The sequence below is a fragment of the Myotis yumanensis genome, unplaced genomic scaffold (assembly GCF_028538775.1).
Source record: "Myotis yumanensis isolate MYYU_CA2020_CCGP unplaced genomic scaffold, mMyoYum1.0.hap1 SCAF_14, whole genome shotgun sequence".
Taxonomy (NCBI): Eukaryota; Metazoa; Chordata; class Mammalia; order Chiroptera; family Vespertilionidae; genus Myotis; species Myotis yumanensis.
The window spans coordinates 12,962,620-12,984,786 of record NW_027223765.1 but is presented as its reverse complement, the minus strand read 5'-3'; the positions used below and the strand labels follow the sequence as shown (position 1 = coordinate 12,984,786).

The following is a 22,167-nucleotide window of genomic DNA, read 5'->3' as shown; positions in this document are numbered from 1 at the left end:
TAAAGAGGCTGAAGAGAAGATGAAGGGGGTGAAGTTTGCAGTACAGAATAGGATCAACAAATTTGTAGCATGGGCAAGAGCGGTTGGGGATGTTGGTGCCTAAGATCATCATCCTAGGGAGCACAAATACCTAGCAGCCTAACATAAAAATTATGCTTGAGAAGTTACATAAAATTGTTGCACTTTAGCCCGGCTGGTGTGGTTCAGTGGTTAAGCATAGACCTATGAGCCAGAAGGTCACAGCTGGATTCCCAGTCAGGGCACATGCCCGGGTTGCGGGCTTGATCCCTGGTGCGGGGTGCGCAGGAGGCAGCTGATCAATGATTCTCTCTCATCATTGATGTTTCCATTTCTCTCTCCCTCTTCCTTCCTCTCTGAAATCAATAAAAATATATTTAAAAATTAAATTTTTTAAAAAATGGTTACACTTTATTAAGACAATAAAAAGTCCCCAAACTTTATTGTTTTAATAAGAGCTGTTCTTAAATTGTGTTTTACTTACTTAATTTGATGGTGTGTTTAGGAGGAGGATGGTTCCCACTTAATTTTGAGTACCCAAAAGGTAATTATCTGTGAAAAATCCTAGAGGAAACATGGCACCAAGCTTCCTGTAACATGAAAGGAGAGATGCCTAACCGCAGACAGCAGGAAGACAGAGCCGAGGGGAGAGGAAACCCTCAGATGAGCTTGTCCAACTTTACCTACTTGGAGCTAATCAAGCTTAAAACCATCGTTTTCTGTTTCCCCCAAAGACTCGATACACAGAAAACAGAGTCCCCACAAGACGCTCTGCTTTCAACCTGGGGCACTTTATGTCCTCAGGTTCTCAGTGAGAGATGTGACTCATCTTGCTTTTCACCCAACAATTTGGGGAAAGAAAATAAAACCTTCCTAAAATGCGAAACCAGGCTGGTATAGTATGAGGTAGAGAGAGCAGTGAGATGTACACATTGAATTTTTTGAGACACAGAAATTTCTACAGGTGCTTTCAGGTGGGCAGCAGTAACCCCTGCTACGTCCAGAGTCACTCACTATCACTGTGGTCGCAGACGGAGAAGTTCTGCTCACAAGATACAGAACCCAATGGGCAATAACTCGGCCACCAGCCAGCTACCCCAACACCGAAGGCTTCCGCTATGGATGAGGCCACACAACGAGCATCATCAAACGCTGTTTCATTCACACAAAAAGGCGGGGGGAGAAAAGGAGCACTTCCCCCAAAGAGCATTAAACTTTACACACTTCAAACCACATCAACTAAAATCAATTCTGAGTAAGAAGAATAGAAGCCTCATCTGAATTGGCAGGAATCTGGAATTATCGAGTATCTTCAAGGACGTTTGGTTTTAAGACTTTCATGTGAAGACTATAATGAGGAGCAGATTAATCAGTGACTGCCTGGTGGGTGAACAGCTTCCCCCTACAGATCAAGGACCAAACTCAACAGGGGCCTAAGGGAGCAGAGGCACAGCCAAGCAACCTCAGCTCCACTTCTTTAAATTTACAAATTTAAAATTTAACCATTTGAATAACTAGTTTAATATATATATATGTCGTGTGTGTATAAAATTACATATATGATTATTCAAACAATGTACGATGTGAAATTTCAAATAGTACCAAAGGGTACAATTAATTGCTACTTTCTTTCAACACTTAAGTCCCCAGGACCCCCTTCCTTCCCAGGGCAAACTGCTGTTACCAGCCCCTTGTGTCCTTCCAAAGACATGTATGTGCTGGTATGTATGAATGTATGCATGTGTATGTGTTGACTTGCTCTGTTTTTTGTTTGTCTTAACAGGTTGGTTAGTTGGTTCCACTATGGTATAGCTTGCACATCCTTCTTTTTCCTTACATTTTTCATCAATTTTTTAAATTATTTTAAATTGATTTTTAGAGACAGAGGAAGGGAAAGGGATAGAGAGATAGAAACATCAATGAGAGAGAAACATCATCGATCACTTGCCTCCTTGCATGCCCCTTACTGGGGATTAACCCCTCAACACGGGCATGTGTCCTAACTAGGAATTGAACCAGTGACCTCTTGGTTCCTGGGTCTATGTTCAACCATTGAGCCATACCAGCTGGGCCAATTTTAATGTTTGATTATTTAAGTAGGTAAATGATTATTTTAGAGACTCAGTTATTTACCAGAAATACTCCACTTTGCAAGCCGTGCACACAGCCTTGGGCAGTCCAATACTGGCCATTTCCCAGGGAGGTCAACTCGTGAGGCCCAACTTGGCAGGGCAACTCTGTTGGCCCAACACCCCTATGGGAACTGACTCAGTGCCTGGCTGCACAGTAAGAGCACAGCAGACGTGCTCTTCACCACAACCCACAATTCAACCTCAGGAAAACAAAGTGATAGTCTGGATTTAGTTTTTTAAGGAACCCAAAGCTGACACCACTACTGTTGTTGATAAGGAGTGAGGAAGGAGGAAGCAGGGTTGACATTTACTGAGTGATTAAAATGCACTACGTGGTTTATGTCTGCCACTTGTCATGGCAGCGGCAGGTACGGAAGAAACAACCATCGTTTCCCTGCAGTCCTGGGTGCTAAGGGCACAGTCAACAAAGAGGGCTGAGGCCTGCATACCACCACCACCCGCCCCCAGGAGAAGCGCTGTAATACAGGTAAGTCCTGGTATAGATGGGAAAACAGAAGAAAGAAGATCCACTCTGAACGGGCAGGTCAGGAAGGCATCACAGATGTATATGAGCCTTGAAGGCCACGTAGCTATTTGTGACATGAAGAACAGAGAGGGAAAGGCATTCCTAGCAGAGGGAACAGCATGGAAGTGTGAAAGTACACAGTGTGCCTAGGGAACTGCTCACCTAGAACACTGAGTGCATGAAGGTGGAGGAAGACAAACTGGACCTAACATGTGATGGGCACTCAATGCCAAGGTCAAGTCTTGGACTTCGTCTTAGGAAGCAGGGTGCTATGAAAGGTTGTTGGAGCCAGGGAGTCCCACCACCAGCAACATTCCCTTGCTCCTCTGCTCTTCACAAAAGCTCAAACCCGATGTTTCCTTGGCAAACAGCTGCAGTGGAGTGAGCATGTAGCAGAATCTGACCACAAGAGAACACCAGTTCCTGCCTTCAGACAAGTAAGGTCAACGTCCCTGTTGCACAGATGAGGCAATTGGAGAAGTGAGAGTGATCAAGATGTTTAATGTCAAGGCCATAGGTGGACCAGAACTCCTGAAAGGAAGGTAGGGAAGGAGCGGAAGAAGGAGAGAAAGGTCGGGGAGCATCAGCCAGCCTTTTTAGATTTAAAGGGGAGGGGACCTGTCCATAGCACCAGAGATAAAGCTAGACACTGGTGAACTCCTCCTCAGAAACCATAAAGCAGTCCCTGTAGCTTTATCAGAACTGCCCAAGAGAACTTTCTGTGCTGATGGCAATGTTCTATAGCTGAATTGTCCATTTCTGCAGCCACCGGCCAAATGTGGCTACTGAATACTTGAACTATGGCTGAGATGGAGGAACTGAATTTTAAACCTTAATTTCAGTTCATATAAATCTAAAGTACCTCTCTTGTGGCTAGAGGCCTGCATATTGGACCACACAGTGTTAGAACCGACCTCTTGTCCTATTATTTACATCTACTGTTTCTAGACAAGTGGAAAAAGGGAGTTTGGAATGCCTTCCCACTTTGTAATCACCCTATTACTTCTGAGTTCTTCCAAATTGTTCTGAGAGGCTTCAAATCCATTTAATCATACAAGAGAGGTATTCCGTATCATTTGTCAGATTGCCACCAAAGTTCTCAGCATTCAGTCAATGAGTTACCGGCAGTGCCCTCCCTAGGCGATTAAAATTGGGTATTGTTTTGAGGAGAAGCAACCCATGTTCCTTCATTATTAGCACAGTAAGCATTCTGGTATGCATTCCTGTGTAAACAGTGAGATGCAGTGGGGACAAGACACTGGACTAGATGGCATCTCAAGTCCCTCACAACCAAATGGTTTCAGGTTCTACCGATGTCGCTGGATTCGGCTCAGCAAGCAGGTGCTTCCTGTTGTAATACATCCGCACCAAGATATCAAAGCACCTCTCCCAGGCCCTCTGGCTCAGACCCCAGCTAGACCCCAGGGCGGCAGAGAGTCAGGGAAGTTATAGACTTTCACTATCAGGAGAGGATGGAGATGGGGGGCGCGGGGAAGACAATGAAACAGTAGCTTCAAATCTCCTCACTCTTCACGCTTGGCTGTGGATTGAACACACAAAATTCCCCACCCCTTATATCCGCCCCCCCCCCCCCCACCACCACCACCACCTCCTGCTTTCTAATTCCCCAGAAGTAGTTCGCACCTTCCCCAGGCCTCTCCAAATAAAGAAAGTCTGGAATGTCCCCAAACAGGGCTGTCTGCACCTGGCGACCCAGCTACCAGGGGTGGGGTCACCAATTGGGCCTTTGGACCCACCCATTTCTGTGCCCTCAGCCCAGCACACAGCTCTGGGGACAGACAGCACCCACAGAGCACACTCTCTGGGCCAGAGCTAACACAGGCCAGCTCATCACTCTCCAGCCTCCTTTCTCACTGTGCAATGCCCACCATGCTCTACTTGGACCCCACATCGCTAGGTTAACAATATTGTGGCAAAAGCAGGGGAAATGAGTCAGGAACTACCTACATCACTAGTGTCAGCTGCCACAGGAAAGTTATATAAACACTAGAGGCCCAATGCACAAAATTCATGCAAGGGGCTCGGCCCTCACAGCCGCAGTGGCTTGCCTCAGCCCTCGCAGCTCCAGCTTCGTCCAGAAGGACATCCGGAAGGTTGTTCGGCTGTCCAGTCTAATAAGCATATTACGCTTTTACTATTATAGATGGGCAGGTCTTCCCGGCCAGTGTGGTTGAGCGTCGACCTATGAACCAGGAGATCACAGTTCCATTCCCTGTCTGGCCACATGCCCAGCTTGTGGGCTCAATCCCCAGTAGAGAGCATGCAGGAGGCAGCCAATCAATGTTTCTATCTCTCTCTCCCTCTCCCTTTTTTTCTGAAATCAATAAAAATATATATTTTTTTAAATGGGAAGGTCCATTCTGGGCATTAGCTTCCCCAAGGCTACAGGGAGCAGACAGTGCTCTAATACCCTGATGTCTCACATGAATTAGTATGCCATTCTAGGGGACTGGGGGAAAAAGATAAATACCAGTGATGTGGGCAGCTTCAGGCATGAATATTTATGCATACACTCCCTGAAACTCAGCAGCAATCGCTGCTCATTCAAGACCTCCTAAGACTTATAATGAATTTAAAGTCCTATATTAGGCAATCATATTTTTCCATGACCAAATCTGCATAAGACTGTACCCTGAAATTTACATTTTAATTTAGAATTAGCTGACATGGAGCCCTAACCACACACCTGTGTGATCTAGCTACAGTGTCTTCAAACTCTTTACACCAACAGGTCCCTGGGACCTCCCTCCTGTCTTCCTAAGTGAATGGAGTTAAGTGTTTGCTCTCAGAGAGCACACAGTCAAATGCAGGAGTCAGACAGGGAACCAATCATTGGAGCCCAAAGTAGGAAATGCAAGGATAGAGTCAGGCCCGGGGCCCAAGAACCCAGAGAAAGGATTTCAAGTACAATGAATGTTATAAACTACTTCAAATGCTGCAAATACCTACATTTCCTTAATTTTCCCTTCGATGGGGAAAAAAGCTACATTTTCCATATTATGAGAAGGGTAAGTCACCAGTAAAAATGTCCCTTTGGTTCCTCAACTTCCCATCTGGTTGTAAACAAGGGCAGGGCAAGGAATGAGGAATGAGAAAGGGGCTGGAAGACAAAACATAAAGGTGATCCCAGAAATGTTCTAAGAAACAGGCCATGCACACTAATTTTAAAGATACAAAAAACTACCCCCCGCCCCCCCCCAAAAAAAACACACCCAAATACATAGAATAGACCTGTGCCAAAGCTTGGTCTTATGTCTATCCTCATGGAGAGGTGAGCTACTCATGAAAACAAGCATGTGTGATTTCTGTGCATATGCACATACAGAAAAAAGACTGGAAGGTCTGGACCTCCGAATGGAATCATGTGATCTCTTTCTATGTATCCACACAGCTACGTGTCTGGAAGGATGTACACCCAATGGTATCATCAGAGATTAGGTGTGAGGCTGGAGTTTGGGGTGAGGTTTTCCCTTCTTTATACTTTCCTATCCTCTGAGTGTTTTATATTGTGCATAGGTAACATTCAGAATTTTTAAAAATCTGATCTAATAAAGAGAGAATATGCTAATTGACCCTCATACCGTTGCAAACATGGTGGCGCCCACAGCCAATAAGGAGGGAATATGCTAATTGACTGCCACGCCCTCAAAGATGGTGGCAGCCACAGCCACAAGATGGCTGGCAGGGGAGGGCAGTTGGGGGCGACCGGGCCGGCAGTGGTTAGGCGTTGATCAGGCTGGCAGGGGAGTGGTTAGGGAGTGATCAGGCTGGCAGGTAAAAGCAGTTAGGGGCAGGCAGGCAGGCAGGCAGGCGAGCAGTTGGGAGCCAGCAGTCCCAGATTGTGAGAGGGATGTCCGACTGCCGGTTTAGGCCCGGTCCCTGTATCCAACTGCCAGTTTAGGTCCTAAACAGGCAGTCGAACATCCCTCGAGTTGTCCCAGATTGGAGAGATTTCAGGCTGGGCTGAGGGATACCCCCCCCCCCCCCCCCCCCGCTCAGTGCATGAATTTCATGCACCGGGCCTTTAGTAACAGATAATATTTACAATTTAAAAAGTAATGCTATTAAAAAAAAAAAAAAAAAGTAATGCTATTTCCATTATGGCAGGAAAACACATACACATTCACAAGCTGTCACCAGTGAATTCATAATAAGAGTATGTTTGTGGTGGGGATGGAAGGGGCCAGTCAGATAGCAGCTGAGCCAAAAAGGGAAGTCTTGAGTTCTGTCTCACCCCCACCTGGCCACTGCATAATGGCTGAAAGTCTCTACTTAAAGGGGAAGTGATCATCATCACCACATGTCACACATTTATCCTTTGGCGCTGAAGGCCCAGGGACACTGTACTAATGCCCAGTTAGCATCAGAGCAGATTCGTGAACTTCCCACTTAGCTTATGAGTCACCCCCACAAGTGAATCCACCTTCCATGTCTAGATGTGAAAAATCAAAGAATAGTGAAAATGCAATAAGTTTCTATCAAGCTTCATCTTTAAAAGTTCTCTTAATTGGTCAGAAGAAAGACAATGAAACAAATCTGCAAAGTCTGATGTCCTTAAATGGTTTTTAATCACTTGACCATTGTCCTCGTTATCCCAGTTTTCCCACAGGTCAACAGTAATTCGAAAACAACAGTATTGGTGAGTTTCTCTGACTCCCCACCCACCCCCCAAATAGACTTCTGTTGATTTTCAATGACCCTGAGTTCTCTGATGTGGCCATTTGAAAATAATGGAGCCTATCTGAGAACAGACAGATAACCACAAAGGGGTTAAAAAGCAGACTTGTTTTCCTTGAGGGGGTTGGTCAAAGCTCCAAGGGTGGTCAAGAGGCCGGACTGCCAAGCAGCAGTCTGAGTGAGAATGTGCCACTGAGTCCCTAACTCCTCCAGGCACTTCATGCCAGCAACTGACTTTCTCCCGAGTTATCTTGCTCGAGAAGACCTGTGACAACTTTTAGAAGAGAGAAGTCATCATTTCAAAGATGAGGACAGAAAGGCAGAAAGAAGAAAGAGGAACTGAGCAGGTCTGTTCAACACATAATTGACAGAGCGGGGATGTCAATATAGGTCTTTTTACTTTGCACGAGACAGTATTTCTTCTAAACCACAGTGTCGTGAATTAAAACATGAATGAACTCAATTGGAAGATGCTTGAAGCTTATATCACACAAAAATTAGTGCAAAAAGCCAATTAGATAAATTTACTTTCAAGCAAATTCACTAAAGAAAATTCTGGAATCAGAAGCTACTTAAAAGACTGGAGAAGAGTTCCCTTGATTAGGTTACAGGTACCCTATTATAGAGCTGTGCCCTCAAAGTTATTAAATATGGAGTTCATGGAGGAGCAGTACCATCATGAACCTTCCAACTAGCTCCTGCCAAGAAACTAGGATGGGAGATGAGGGGGAGGAGGCATGTTTAACAAGTTGGGCTTTTGTTCCAGTCCACTCACTTACTGGTTGTGTGACTTTGAGCCCATCACTTAAAGTTCAAGTGGCTCAGTTTTCTAATTTGTAAAAATGGAGATAATACGACCAACCTCACCGCTGTGAAGAATAATGCAATCATGAGCCCCTCACATATAAAGTATTAATTATCATTACCTCTGTCAACAGGACAGATGGTTTCCCATCCTCAGTGCTTACTGCAGTTCCCAGAACACCGCTGTTTCCTATCCGAGGACTTGCACCACTTACTTGATAAAAACAAGACACCCACTCCTGCTTTTTTGATACTTTCAAAGTCATACACAAGTAAATTCTCATAAGGAGGGTTCCTTACAGTTCTCTTAACACTTTCCCAACCAATGCATCGCTCTGCACTGCTTCCATTTTAATACTGCACTAAAAATAGGATGTTCTGTTTTCTTGTTGTTTGTGTTTTCAGAGAAAGTCAGTGTTCTACTCTTCCTAGCACACCCGCCTCGCACCCTCACAGATACGCCTCAAATAACACCAGAGCCCCGAGATGAACCTATGTGACGTTGAAAAAAGCCAATCCTCTGCTGTTTTGTAGTTTCTGTCTATCCAGGAGCAAAAACTGTCCTAAAGGGATCCCATTACCCATGGAGGGATGAAGGCGGCCACCCTCACTGACCTTTGTGAGGTCAGAGCAGGAAACCAGGAGACCCAAGGTCAAGTCTAAGCTCCTTACCCTCCTGGTTAGAGCTTCCTCATGTGTAAACCAACGGGGGCTGGACTAGATAGCCAGCCTTTTAGATTTCAAAGGCCAGTAATTTTTTAATCTGGAAATTAATTTAGGAATTAAGATTTTTAACCTGAGATTTAATTTTGGAATTAAGAAAGTAAGACTATGTATTAAGTAAGAATACATACTAAGAACAAGAATAGCAGCCTTGAACTTCAGAATGCCTCTCTGAGATGAATAACAAAGTCTGCTCACAATTTTGGAAGTATTATTCTCTAATTGATCACAGCAGCTATGCTATAAATGACTGGTGACAGCAACCTTGCCTCCATTTGTCAAAGAAGGAATCCTATAGGACCTAACAATTAAATTATTATTTTGGTTCTACTATTAATAGATTAACCGTATTCTTGAAACTACCCAGAGAAATGTATCAGGACATCAAATTCTCCTCCAGGGAATATTAAAATCCTCCTCCTATTTCTTTAAATTCCCTTATTTCTTACTACCATTAGGATGGATGTGGTGTGTGCCACAAAACACCAATGCACTTAAGTTGGTTGTCCCCTACCTGGATTCTGACACTCAAAATAAATTCCAGACAAATCAATGATTTAATGTGATAATTAAACTATAAATTCACTGAAAGTAAACACTGGAGGGACATTTTCATAATTTTGAGCAGAGAAGCCCCTTTCTACACATGAGACCAAAAGCCAAAAATGAAAATAAGTTTGACCAGAAAAAAATTAAATATTCTGCATAGCAAAAATATTTATTCAAAGTAGAAATACAAATGAGCTACTAGGAGAAAATATCTACAGTCCACATGAGAGTCAATGGACAAGTATACTTAATACACATACAGCTACTGCAAATCAAGAAGAAAAATATAAACTCAATAGAAAAAAATGGGTGAAAAATACAAACTAGCAGTTCACATAAAAGAAATACAGGTGGCCGATAAACATGAAAACATACTCGGCCCCAGTCATGATTTAGAAGTGAAAATGAAAATAATGGGGCATCTATTTTTTACCTGGAACACTATCAAAAAGTAAATGTTAGTAAGAGCCACAGTAGTTGGGGGAGACACAAAATTGATGGGAGTGCAGATCAGAGCAACTTTTTAAGTAGACAAGTTAGCAATGTCTGAAAATTTAAAAGACACATTTTATGACCCAACAATTCCACTGGTATAAATACATACACATACACACACACAGAGATACAAAAAGATATATGCACAAAGATGTTTATTATAGCACTAGAGGCCCAGTGCACAAAATTGTGCATGGGTAGGGTCGCTAGGCCTAGCCTGCTATCAGGGCCATCTTCTGCCCGTTTGCCAGTCCCCAGTCCTGCTCCGCCGCCGACACCCACCCTGGTTCCCCGTGGTCCCCCATTGGCCATCCAGCAATTGAAGCCTGCGGGCTGAGGGGAGGGATGAGAGGTGGTCAATGCACCTCACAGAGACTGGTTGATAGGTTATTCTGGTCGTTATGCTGTTATGGTCGCTGGCCTTTTATTATACAGGATTATGTATAAACAACAACAAAATAAAACCCTAAATGTTTATCAGTAAAATAAAGCACTGACATCCAAAATGAGTGTAGCCTGGCCAGGGTGGCTCAGTGGTTCAGCATCAATCTATGAGCCAGGAGATCAGGATTGATTCCTGGTCAGGGCACATGCCTGGGTTGCAGGCTCCATCTCCAGCGGGGTCTGTGCAAGAGGCAGCCAATCAGTGATTCTCTCTGATCAATTATGTTTCTCTCTCTCTCTTTCTTCCTCTCCCTTCCTCTCTGAAATCAATAAAAAAGGAGTATAACAGATCCATATGTCTAATAGGGAATCTCCAAAATATATTAAGTAGGGGGAAGGGGAACAACATGCATAATATTATCCCATTTGTCTAAAAATAGGTGTAGATATGGATACGGATATATGTATATATATGAATACATACACACTAACACATGCCTTAGTTTACTAGAATGACATACAACATCAATTAAGAGCTATTATCTCTAGTGATCATACGTGGCAATAGTGGAGATGCATTTCTTATTTTATCCCCTTCTGTTTTATAAAAAGTAAAAAGATACATATAAAAAATTGTAACCGCCCTGCCTACATATACTAATGAAATGTCCAGAACTCCTACTATAATCCCTGGAAAATAAAAGAGGCCAGAGGGGAAAAGGCTCTACACTGACCCAGATTCTCTTCAGGGCAAGTCAAAAAGGGCAACTGTAATAAGCAAGACAAGGAAAAGAAGGTGTCTCTAGAAAGAAAAAAATAAATGAGCAAAATCCTGTAAGGGAATCATTGCAGGTTGTATTTGGAGGCAGAACAGGGAGGTCTAAGCTAAGCAAGACATTTCCCAGGGCCCTGAGCAAGACACAGGCAGATTATAGCAAATCATCAGAAATTTCAAGTGTGGCTCTTTCCAGCTGATGCATGGAACATGGAAAAAGACTGCAATTAGGTAGAGTAACTGCATTGGAACTAATGATATAAAAGGGATCCTTTGAACATTAAAATCAGTATTTGTTGGCCTGAATAAAATCATTTTGCAATGATTTCCTGTATTTTAAAGATTGGAAATCCTGAGTAATCCATGAAAATGCCAACCTATCTCCCTCACATCTGGTCCCAGATCTCATACCAAATCCCGAGGAGAAAATAACTCATACCTGGATGCCAAATCACCTGAGAACGTTTTTATGCACTTAGAATGCAGACGCTCCTGGCTGAGAAATTAATCAATTTGGGAGCCCAGGTTTTATTTAAGGCTCAGGGACAACAACGAGTCTTCATGGACAGTAAAATCTGACTATCTGCCTCCACACAATGAAATCATCCACGCGAGCTTCTCAACAGACCAATTAAGCACTGCCTAGATTGACAACATAGAAAGCAACACAAGTGTCTTTGCAGGAGTAGTTCCAATAAAGAGCCAGCATGCCTCTTCACTCCACCCACAAGCAAATCCTACGGCTCTTCTCTTGGCTTTAAATGTAAATGTAGCAGGACAAGTATGAATTCCACTATGGTGGGTCACTTTAAAAAAAAAAAGAAAGAAAAACAGCTTCCCCAAAGAAACAGATGCTTGGGCTGGAGAGTAGCCAACCCAAGTCACTGGAAGGCCTCCTTGTTTCCCGGGGTTCCTTACCTTAGAATTCGTTTCCATGTGGTATTTGGCACAAGCGCGCAGCTGAGACACCCAGAGCTGTTTCTCTTTTGCATCAGCAGCTAAAAGAGAGAAAGAAATGCTTAGAGATTCTGTTCCAAAACACATCCAACCTATTTCTACACCCACCTAAGGAGGTGGGGTGGGGTGGGACGGCAGGCAAAGGAATGGGGGGTAGAGGGAACAGCAAATTCAGATCTCAATATTCTCAACTAGCCTGTCCTTAATGCCAGAAATCAAATTACGCTACACTTCAACAGAAAATTCCCTCTTAAACCGCATTAAAAATGTATTCTGAAATATCCATTATAAGAACAATTGTGCCACTTTTTTAACCTGCTCCGAAAAACTCATTTCCGCTCCTTTAGAAAGGCAGCAAGGAAGGAGAAACAAGATTATTTTTTCAATGCCTCAGCCACATGTGGCTAAAATGAGGATCAAAGTACAGCTTTTCTCGAGGCCTTTTTGTTATCTACCAGAGCTGTACTGTGGCATTATTAGCATTTACAAAATAAGCATTCAGTTGAATTACCATTTTAATATGTGTTCTCAAGGATTCATATTAGGATCGGACAGAACACGATACCAAATGCTGCCTTGGAGATCCTCAAATTTCCCCTAAAGAGACATTAAAATGCAAGTCAACTGCATCGTGATAACCTTCCATCTGCACCCCCTTCTCTCAAGCACATAAAATGGTTTCTTTAAAATATTATGGATGCATGACAGGTTCTAATAAAATTTAAATCTTTAATTTAAGTGAACAATTAACCACATAAATATTTTAACATATTAATTGCACAAATGTTGACTATGCAGAAAACAATATTCCCCTAGAAATGATAATTGTTTACAAAAATGGGCCTAAGTATCGTTTGTCAATAAAACCCAACTTCAGCTTGAACTTGCAGGTGAAGAAACCTAGAGTTGTAGACCAGAGTAAGACCAGGTGGACCAAACTTTCAAAGACAAAGGATTTTGCAAATCGAGCCTTTGTTCCTTAGGAAAGGTGAAGAATTAATTGCCAGTTTGTGGCAATTCCAAAGGCTCAGCACTGAGAACATTCCCAAAAGCTATGCATCTAATGACAACAAGATTCAACTCTCTGTGCAGGTGAGGTGTGAAATGAGAAAACAGACACCCAGATCCTTGTGGGATGGGCCAAGAACCAGCCATAAACATGCAGAAATTTACCCTGTCTTTTCTGGAACTGCCAAGGGTAATAAGTTAACTTAGCCTTCACGATAATTTCATGTAGATTAAACTTCTATACTTGCTATTAAAACTACCCTTTAAAAAAAAACCTGAGGTTTAATAATCCAGAGAATAATAACTCAAAGGCAAAGTGATATAGCTCAATTGTCAACTCTTGGATTTTTCTCTTTGGTGTGGATTTGCGTCATTTTATAAACCACAGGCAGGGGAAAGTGACATGAAGTCTCCCCCCCACCCCCACCCCCGCTATTGTTTCTGCTCTAACGATTTATTAAGCAATAAACAGCAAAGCAAAACCAAGGACCATATAAATCTAGCCAGCTGGGAAGCACACTGCACGAATCTCAAAAAAGAACATGAATCTTAGCCCATTTCCCCAAAACTGAAAAACTTCCTTCAACTACAGCCATTTTTATCCTATAGGATGATTCTGAAATATGATTTCTATATAGATAATAAAGAAACAGTAGCTTATTCCATCCCTTGGCAGTACCGCTTGGAGGCGAACGGTGAAATGGACTGAGAGGTGAGGAATCGAGGCCCTCACTCCGGCTTTGCAGAGGCCAGTTCCTGGGCTCGGGGAGAAATAATGAGGCCTTTCCTTCGTACTTGGGCTGAGAAATATGTCATAAGAATGCAGAGTTGCCCTAACCGGTTTGGCTCAGCAGAGAGCGTCGGCCTGAGGACTCAAGAGTCCCAGGTTCGATTCCGGGCAGGGGCATGTACCTGGGTTGCGGGCACATCCCCAGTTGGGGGCGTGCAAGAGGCAACTGAATCGATGTTTCTCTCTCATTGATGTTTCTAACTCTGTATCCCTCTCCCTTCCTCTCTGTAAAATATCAATAAAATATATTATTTTAAAAAAGAATGCAGAATTACCAACTCCCTGCTGATACTTAATACATACTACTTTCCTCAGACCTTAACACATAACATTGACTCTGTATGTATGTATATACATTCGGATTGTTTTATTGTTGTTGCATTTTGTTATTTCATTAGAAGAATACTGACCATTTTTCTGGCCATGCAACTGTAACAGAATGCTGGAAGAATGATCTAGCAATCAAATTACACTGCCATAGTCAAACCTGGAGTTCCTGAAAACCTGTGCGATGTGTGTGCCTTGGGGTTGGGGGTGGGGGGGGGGGGTGCAGGACCTACAGTGGTGGCCCAATGCTGGACTCTCTCAAGTCACACTCACTGACCAGGATGCTGAGCACACATCAGTTTTCAAGATGCAAAGAGAAGGCGAGAAAGCACACTGTAGGACATTAACTCAGCACCAGTTGGCTTCTCACAGTGCTCACAACAGATTAAATAAAATATAAGTGAGGGCACAATGCCCTTTAAAAGGCTTGTTTTGTCCATATTGCCCAAAGTGCCCACCGGGCCCTATTGTGGAGATTGACACCATCAGGTCAGAGAAAACATAGACTGAGCTAATATGAAAAATATCCCCAAGTCCAAGGCCTCAGGTGGCTTAGCAATCACTCACCTTTTCCTTGTCCTTAATTCCCCAATTAGGACAAGCAATTCCTAATGTCAGGCCATCTCCCCACCCCAGGGGTAAGAGAGGCAGCAACCATCTGTCATCACAAAGTCATCAAACAGAGCAAATTGCTCAAGTTGATTCTTTTTTTTTTTTTAATCAGAAGACAAGAGAGCCATCACCATGGTGACTAGGACGGTGGCCCACGAGGCCTGTCTGAAAAGTGAGCAGGAGAAGAGCGTACCTCTCAGCTTATACATCTCTCCGTTGGCAGAGTACACGACCAGCATGTGGGGAGCTTCGTCGCTCAGGGACACTATGGCTCCAGATAAAGACAGGGCTCCTCGGGGCTTCTGGTGCTTGCTTTGCTCATTCACAAAATACTGCAGGAGGCCAGCCTCAAAGTCCAGCACAAAGTACCTGCGCGGAGAAACCACAATGCATCACTCTGCTCCCCAGCCCATTCCTCACCGCAAAGAAGAAAAAGGAAAGGGACCCTTAAATCGACATCAAGGCTCCAAATCCAAGAAGCTCGGAACCAAAAGTCCCCACCAGGTGCCCTCAAAGTTAGCCCCCCAGTCAAGAGAGAGCATTCGATAAGAGAGAGAATGGAGCTGGTGCCTGGCCGGTGTGGCTCAGTGGTTTAGCATCGACCTATGAACCATGAAGCCACGGTTCAATTCCTAGTCAGGGCACATGCCTGGTTTTCAGGCTCGATCCCAGTAGGGGGCGTGCAGGAGGCAGCTGATCAATGATTCTCTCTCATCATTGATGTTTCTATCTCTCCCTCTCCATTCCTCTCTGAAATCAATAAAAATATATTAGGGAAAAGAATGGAGTTTGTGGCAGGCACCACAGGGAAGGGGCAGGTCCATTCGGGATTTGGTGCAATGCCCACCACTTCGCCCGGTGCCCACGGATACCACAGTCAACCTCAGAACAGCCACCGAGCAGCAGATGCACCGGGACACAGGCTGTTAGCACACTCCACACGACTTCACAGGAGCAGCAGGAATTCTCCAAGCCTCTGTGAGAGGCCCTTTCACACCTGGTAGCAGCAAGCTGGGCCCTGAGCTTCCTGCTGGCAGCATGGGTACCATGAGGCGCCCAGCTGCCTGGGTCATCTGCCAGGGAACGGGAGGTGCTATACAACCACCAGGGCACACGCCAGTGGGCCTTCCTAGACATCATTTTTCATACAGAGGTGAATATTTCCTCCACTCCAGGGGGTGGCAAAGCCATTGGGCTCCAACAAATCCCTGTCCTTGGCTTCCAGGAGACACAGCCAGAATCTACAGGGTGGGACAAAACTAGGTTTACAGTTGTTCATATACAAAATAGTACAATAATTAATCCATAATACAAGAATAAACTCTGTGTTTTGAGTACTCACAACAGTAAACCTACTTCTGCCCCATCCTGTATTTCCAACTTCCCTTGCAGTTAGGATATGGCCATCTGACTGAGCTTTAACCAACAGAGTACAAACAGAGGTAATGCAGGCCTGGCCCCTAACACCCAGACACCTACCCAGACTCACACTCTATCACACACTTTCTCACACACACATTGGAATGGAGACAACCTACAGGGCAACTTGAGACCCCCACCATTGGTATGACAAAGGCACAAGAGGGAAGGCACCTGGGTCCCCGAGTCACCCCCTGGAAGAGCCACCTGCTGAGGAACACCCACTTCAGAAGGCTACATGAATAAGAACATTCTCTTTCATTAGGCGACTGAGATCAAAGTCTGTTACAGCAGCGAGCCTCACAGATTTGCCGAAAATCTTTTTAACTTTCTATTTTCAGATTCTCCCACTTAACATGTGCTCCCGCTCCTTTACGTGGGGCGAAAACCAAATTCCTTCAAGAGGTGAAGCGAGGGGGATATCTGAGTTGCCAATGGTCAAATTATGTAAGTGCCGGCCCTGCCTTCTCTCTAGGAGTAAATGTCTCCAGCCTGACCTATATTTGATGTCACTGCCCCTGGCAAGTCGGGGCACTCACAGCTGTGATCCTCACAAGTGGAGGGAAGGAAACCTGGCTCCAGCGACCAACCGCACTGTGTGTCCCCACCCCCACCCCACAGAGCTGGGGCCTCCCTCCACTGATATTAACACCCCACCTTTACACAGCAGGGAGCAAGGGAAGGGGTCCCTGAATGGGCTCCAAGGGAAAGGCATAGCCTGTTGGTTGGAAGAAAGGAAGGGCTTAATATCTTCCTCCCTACTGCTTCCATCAACTGATTTATTGGGAATCGGTCAGACTTTCTCTCTCCTACAGGCAGCTGCCCCAAGGCATCCTGTTAACAACTAACCATATATTTGCAAAGGACATCATTCAGAAGCTGGTACAAAGAAATGAATTGAACGCTGTTGGTTTTTTTCCAATAACGATGACAGAATAACCAATGGATGTCACATTATGCAGGATATGGAGACGTGCTAATGATTTTTCACCTTACCTATTTCCAACTGACATCTTAATTCTAACCTCCTGCCTCAGATGGGGAAAAAAAATCGTTATTTCCACTACTTCCTAAAATAGTTTAAATGCAAATGCACAGGCTTGAATCATGGGCACGAAGGAAGACTAATAATTTAAGACCAATAAAGACATTTAAAAACTCTATCATATTTGGAGGGGGCAGTGGGAGACTGATTAAAAAATTGCAACAAATTAAACACAGGTTCTTTCAAGATGGCCTTTGAAAGACAAGTTAGCTTGTGTCACAAACAGTTAAGAGCTGTCCATACGGCATTAAGAAGGGCAGTTTCTGTTGGTCAGATCCCCTGGGAGGAAAGAAATTACATTAGGTTTCCTGCAGGGTTATGGCTGTGCTGGGCACTGCTGTTTGGAGCTTGCAGCTATATCTGAAAGTCACAGCTTTCACTCCACATGGGGAAGTAACCATATTCCTAGATTAGGTTTCATTACACCAAGTCAAATTGCCAGATCAAATCCTGAAACATTCTTCAAAGGCTTTCCTTTTGGAGAAATGAATAGTGTGTTCTTTTTAAATTAATGCTGAGCTTCAGCATGCAACCTGACTGATGTGTAGGTGGGCTTAATTATATACAAAGAGCATATTTTATTTGCTATGTTAACAAACCAAAGAACGTGCTGGAGAGAGAAAGGGAGAGAATGAGGAGCGAAATCCAACCCAGGAAGGGGTTCTCATCAGGACAGCTTCCTGGTGGCACCTTGCCCGTTTCCAACCCCGGGAGCCATGGCAAGTGGCAAGGCCCTTCCTTGGAAGGGCTGAGGACAACACTGCCCACTGCCATCCTTCAGAGAAACCCCATCGCTCTAGAAAGAACATACAAGTGCACTCATAGACACACCTGCATGTACACACGTATGTACTCATACCAATACCCACAGATACTCACACCTGCACACATGCATTCCGATACACTCATGCTCAGACGTGCTCACATTCATAACATCTCACTTGAACTAACTCATGCATTCACACTGTAGACACACACTCACATATGTGTACACACATGCACACTCACACATGCTCTTACTTCCACGCATGCACACAGAACAGCCATTACCCTACTTCTGCTTTCCAAGTCTTGCATCTCTGAAGGTTATTTGTCTACACCTATAGCCTTTTAATCCCACCCCCCCCACCCTCCGCCAATCTACCTGATATAGTTTCATTAGGTTCAACTTTAGGACCTAAAAGTTGAAAACATACTTTTCACTTTGGGAGCAAAGAGGAATGGGGTCTAGGAGCACACCCACAGTCATGGGCCAAACTCAGCAGGAGCAGAAATACAAAGGGAAAGGATTTGGGGGGGGGGGAGGGGGAGGTTCAGGGAAGGAGCTCATTAAAACTGACAAATTATAACCAAATTACAAGAGAATTACAAAGAGAAAAAATGCAGTGAAATAAATCCTTTGAAGATGAACTTTTGCTAGACAGGCTGCTCCAGACAAAGAGCTAAATCATTTCATCTAAACATAAAAGAGAAAATGAAAATGACAAGAGGAAAGGGCCTTGTTACATCTCTCAACTACCTGCTCCTCAGTTAGGTGAGCAGAGATTTCCACCACTGCCACCACCATCCCCCCAACCACCAAGAGACAGAGATTCCAACACTCCAGAAGGCATTAAACTGCCATAGGGCCCAAAGGGCTCATCATCAACCATGAGACAAATATATTCTATTATATAAGAACTTGATCCATTATTAGCCATATGCAGGCATACAATACAACAAGTTTAATCTCAATTACCAGAAAAACTCAATGTGGCCTGTCTATAGCAAAATCATTTGGCTAGCCTTCAGACATCTTACAGATAGATAAACTGAACCATTGATGAAAAGAATTGCTGATATTTACAGAGCACTTTCTATGTGTCACCCATTTAACTCATTGACACCTCCCAGCAGTCCCAGGAAGTAGATGGGATCATAACCCTTTCTACAGATGAAAAAACTTCAAGTACAAAAACACATGCTAGAGACCTTCTAGAGAGGAACCAATGGGACTAGATTTTAATCAGGCTGTCTAGCATTACAGCCCATGGCTCTAAACAAGCAAGCTATTGTGTGCTGATTAAAATAAAGTTTTCGCTGTGAAGATGCAAAAACAATAGGGTCAAAAACACAGTTTGCAAAATGATAGAAATACAAGAAGACAATAAATAAAACAATCAGAGTGAGAGATGTTAGAATCCTATTGCCCAGAATTGACAGATATGCAGAAAACAAGTAAAAACAAAACAGAGATTCAAAATAATATAATCACAAGTTTTATTTTCAGTTTTACAAATAATTATATACCCCAATGCATATCCCAATGAAAAATATGACTTTTTAAATGTACATGGAGCATTTGGAAAACAGCCAAAAAAAAAAAAAAATCTAACATTTAAAAGTAGAAATTTTACTAATCACATTCTTTAACTATACTTTGGAGCAAAATAAGTAGTTGGTATGTTAAAAGCTTAAATTTTAAAAAAATAAATAGTTTTAGTTTAAATAATATAAAATAATATTATATAGCATACTTTATTTTTATATTAATTATATAATATAACATCATTGTAATTAGGAGAAATATGGGTGAATATTTTTTAATTGCTAAGGTGGGAAAGCATCAGGAAAGGAGAGTAAAAACATTAAAAATGATTGACTCTCAAGGGTGGGGGAAAAAAGGAGACATATGTAATACCTTTTGTAATACTTTAAGCAATAAAAAAAAATTATTGACTCATATTTCTAAATAAAAAGTAAAAACATCTCTAAAGTAAAAAAATAATCCATAAATGAAATTAAAAGACAACCAACATAGTTTTTTAATTTTTTAAAATTACCTTGCCTTTAAAAAACAACAACAAAAGCCCTGACCGGTTTGGCTCAGTAGATAGAGCGTCGGCCTGAGGACTCAAGAGTCCCAGGTTCGATTCTGGCCAAGGGCATGTACCTTGGTTGCGGGCACATCCCCAGTGGGAGTTGTGCAAGAGGCAGCTGATCGATGTTTCTCTCTCATCGATGTTTCTAACTCTCTATCCCTCTCTCTTTCTCTCTGTGAAAAATCAATAAAATATATTTTTTAAAAAATAAAAAATAAAAAAATAAAATAAAATAAAAAACAACAACAAAAAACTATGCCTTACAGTTTGGGTCAGCCCTGCTTCTGAATCCATTGGGGAACCTGTTAAAACTATGGATCCCTGATTCCCAACCCACACCTAGAGGATCAGAATCCTCATGGACCAGACGTCAGGAAATCAGGAATGAGAACTTTAAAGTTTCCCTAAATCACCTAACAGTGCAAGCACCAGTACAAAACCAGAGGCAGGATAAGACCTCACTGTGTTATTCCTCACCCAGCTTTCTTCTGGCCTGCCAAGCTCTTCCCCCCAATCATTCACTCCGAAAACATCTGAGCACCCATGTGCCCATCCAGTGAGTAGAACATATTACTTAGGTACAACCCAACCTCACTTTGTCTTGGTCTGAAAGCTCCTAAGTCATAACCGCCCAAGCAGTGGGTTTCTTGGTTCTCATTTTGAAGTGTTTTTGAGAAAGATTTAAAGAAACATTGCAAAATCACCTGGCTTAGAGTTTCTGCATAATCAGATCATTGACTAGCGCAGTGGTTCTCAACCTTGGCTCCACTTTAGAATCACCTGGGAATCTTTTTAAAATCCTGATTTCTGGGCCTCATCCTCTGGAAATTCTGTTTCTTTGTTATGGGGTGAGGCCACAACATTAGTAACAAAGAAACAGAATTTCGGGAGGATGAGGCCCAAAAATCAGGATTTTAAAAAGATTCCCAGGTGATTCTAATGTGCAGCCAAGGTTGAGAACCACTGGACTAGCGTCATGCAGGTGCTCATCTGTGTAGAGGGGCCCCAGGGACCAGACTGGATGAAGCAACTGAGATTAAGAACTTCCAGCCCAAGCGGTTGCTGCCTCAGATTCCCCAACCCCCACCCACCCCCATAAAGCACCAGCATAAATCAACATGAACTTTTAACACAAGGTTTGCAGCACAACACTTGGACTTGACCTACGATGAGATTAGATCTGTTTTTAAGGACTAGGTGATTTAATACCAAAAACACTGAGACCTAACAAATATCAATACAGGCTTGCAGAATATTGCCACCTCACCTTCAGAACTCCTATTAACTTGTGAGTTTCCGGTGCCTTTAGGTGAGAATGTCACACTATTATTGTAAGCAAACTGTAAAATGTCAAGATGTATCTTAATGTTCACAACTCGTATTTCCGTTCTCACCATCCACAATGCAGGGAACTTACCTGGGGGTCCCTGTCACGGGCTGAGTCTTGATTCAAGTCCCTGCTTTGCACTATAAGCTTGAACACACACACGAATAAAGATTCTGATACTTGCTAAAACCCTGTAAAGATGGGTGAGCATTCCCCACCAAGGTGAAGACAGATGGGATGCTGGCCTGCGGTGACCGGGGAAAGTAATTCAGATCAGAAGCCGGCCCTTGTGCTAAGCTCCTCCCCCAAATCTCCAACTGAGTCAGGCCCTAAACTCCACTGCCCCTGCATCCAAGTGTCCTTTATTCTTCCCTCGGGGTGACAGCAGGAAGAGTGTGATTTGGTCGAGAGGCCTGACCATGGCTTAGCACTGTGCCTTCCAATCTCGACCTGCAGCAGAATCAGCTGCAAACTTGTTAACACACAGCTTCCGGGGCCGCTCTCCCAGAGTCTCTGATTAAGGCGGTCTGGGGAGGAGCACGAGAGCTTGATCTCTAACAAGGGCCCAGGTGAGGCGGCCGCTGCTGCTGGTAGGACCACGCTTTGAGAACCAGTGGTTCTCATTTCTGTGACGAGGTACTTGACCAACTCTCAGCGTGGAGGCCTGCGTCTGCAAAAGCAGAAAGCCGGCTGATACCCTTCTGCAAACCACTCCAC

General features: G+C 43.5%; 1 protein-coding gene across 2 annotated transcripts in view; it reads right to left on the bottom strand.

Moving 5' to 3' along the window:
• Positions 1-22,167, bottom strand: part of OSBPL10 (oxysterol binding protein like 10) — a 214,289-nt gene that overhangs the window by 127,041 nt on the left and 65,081 nt on the right. For both annotated transcript variants that reach the window (XM_070391824.1, XM_070391825.1), the window contains exons 2-3: positions 14,992-15,167; positions 12,023-12,102 (exon numbers count right to left, since the gene is read on the bottom strand). In XM_070391824.1, the coding sequence (XP_070247925.1) occupies positions 12,023-12,102; positions 14,992-15,167 (256 nt within the window). The remainder of the gene's footprint in view (positions 1-12,022; positions 12,103-14,991; positions 15,168-22,167) is intronic.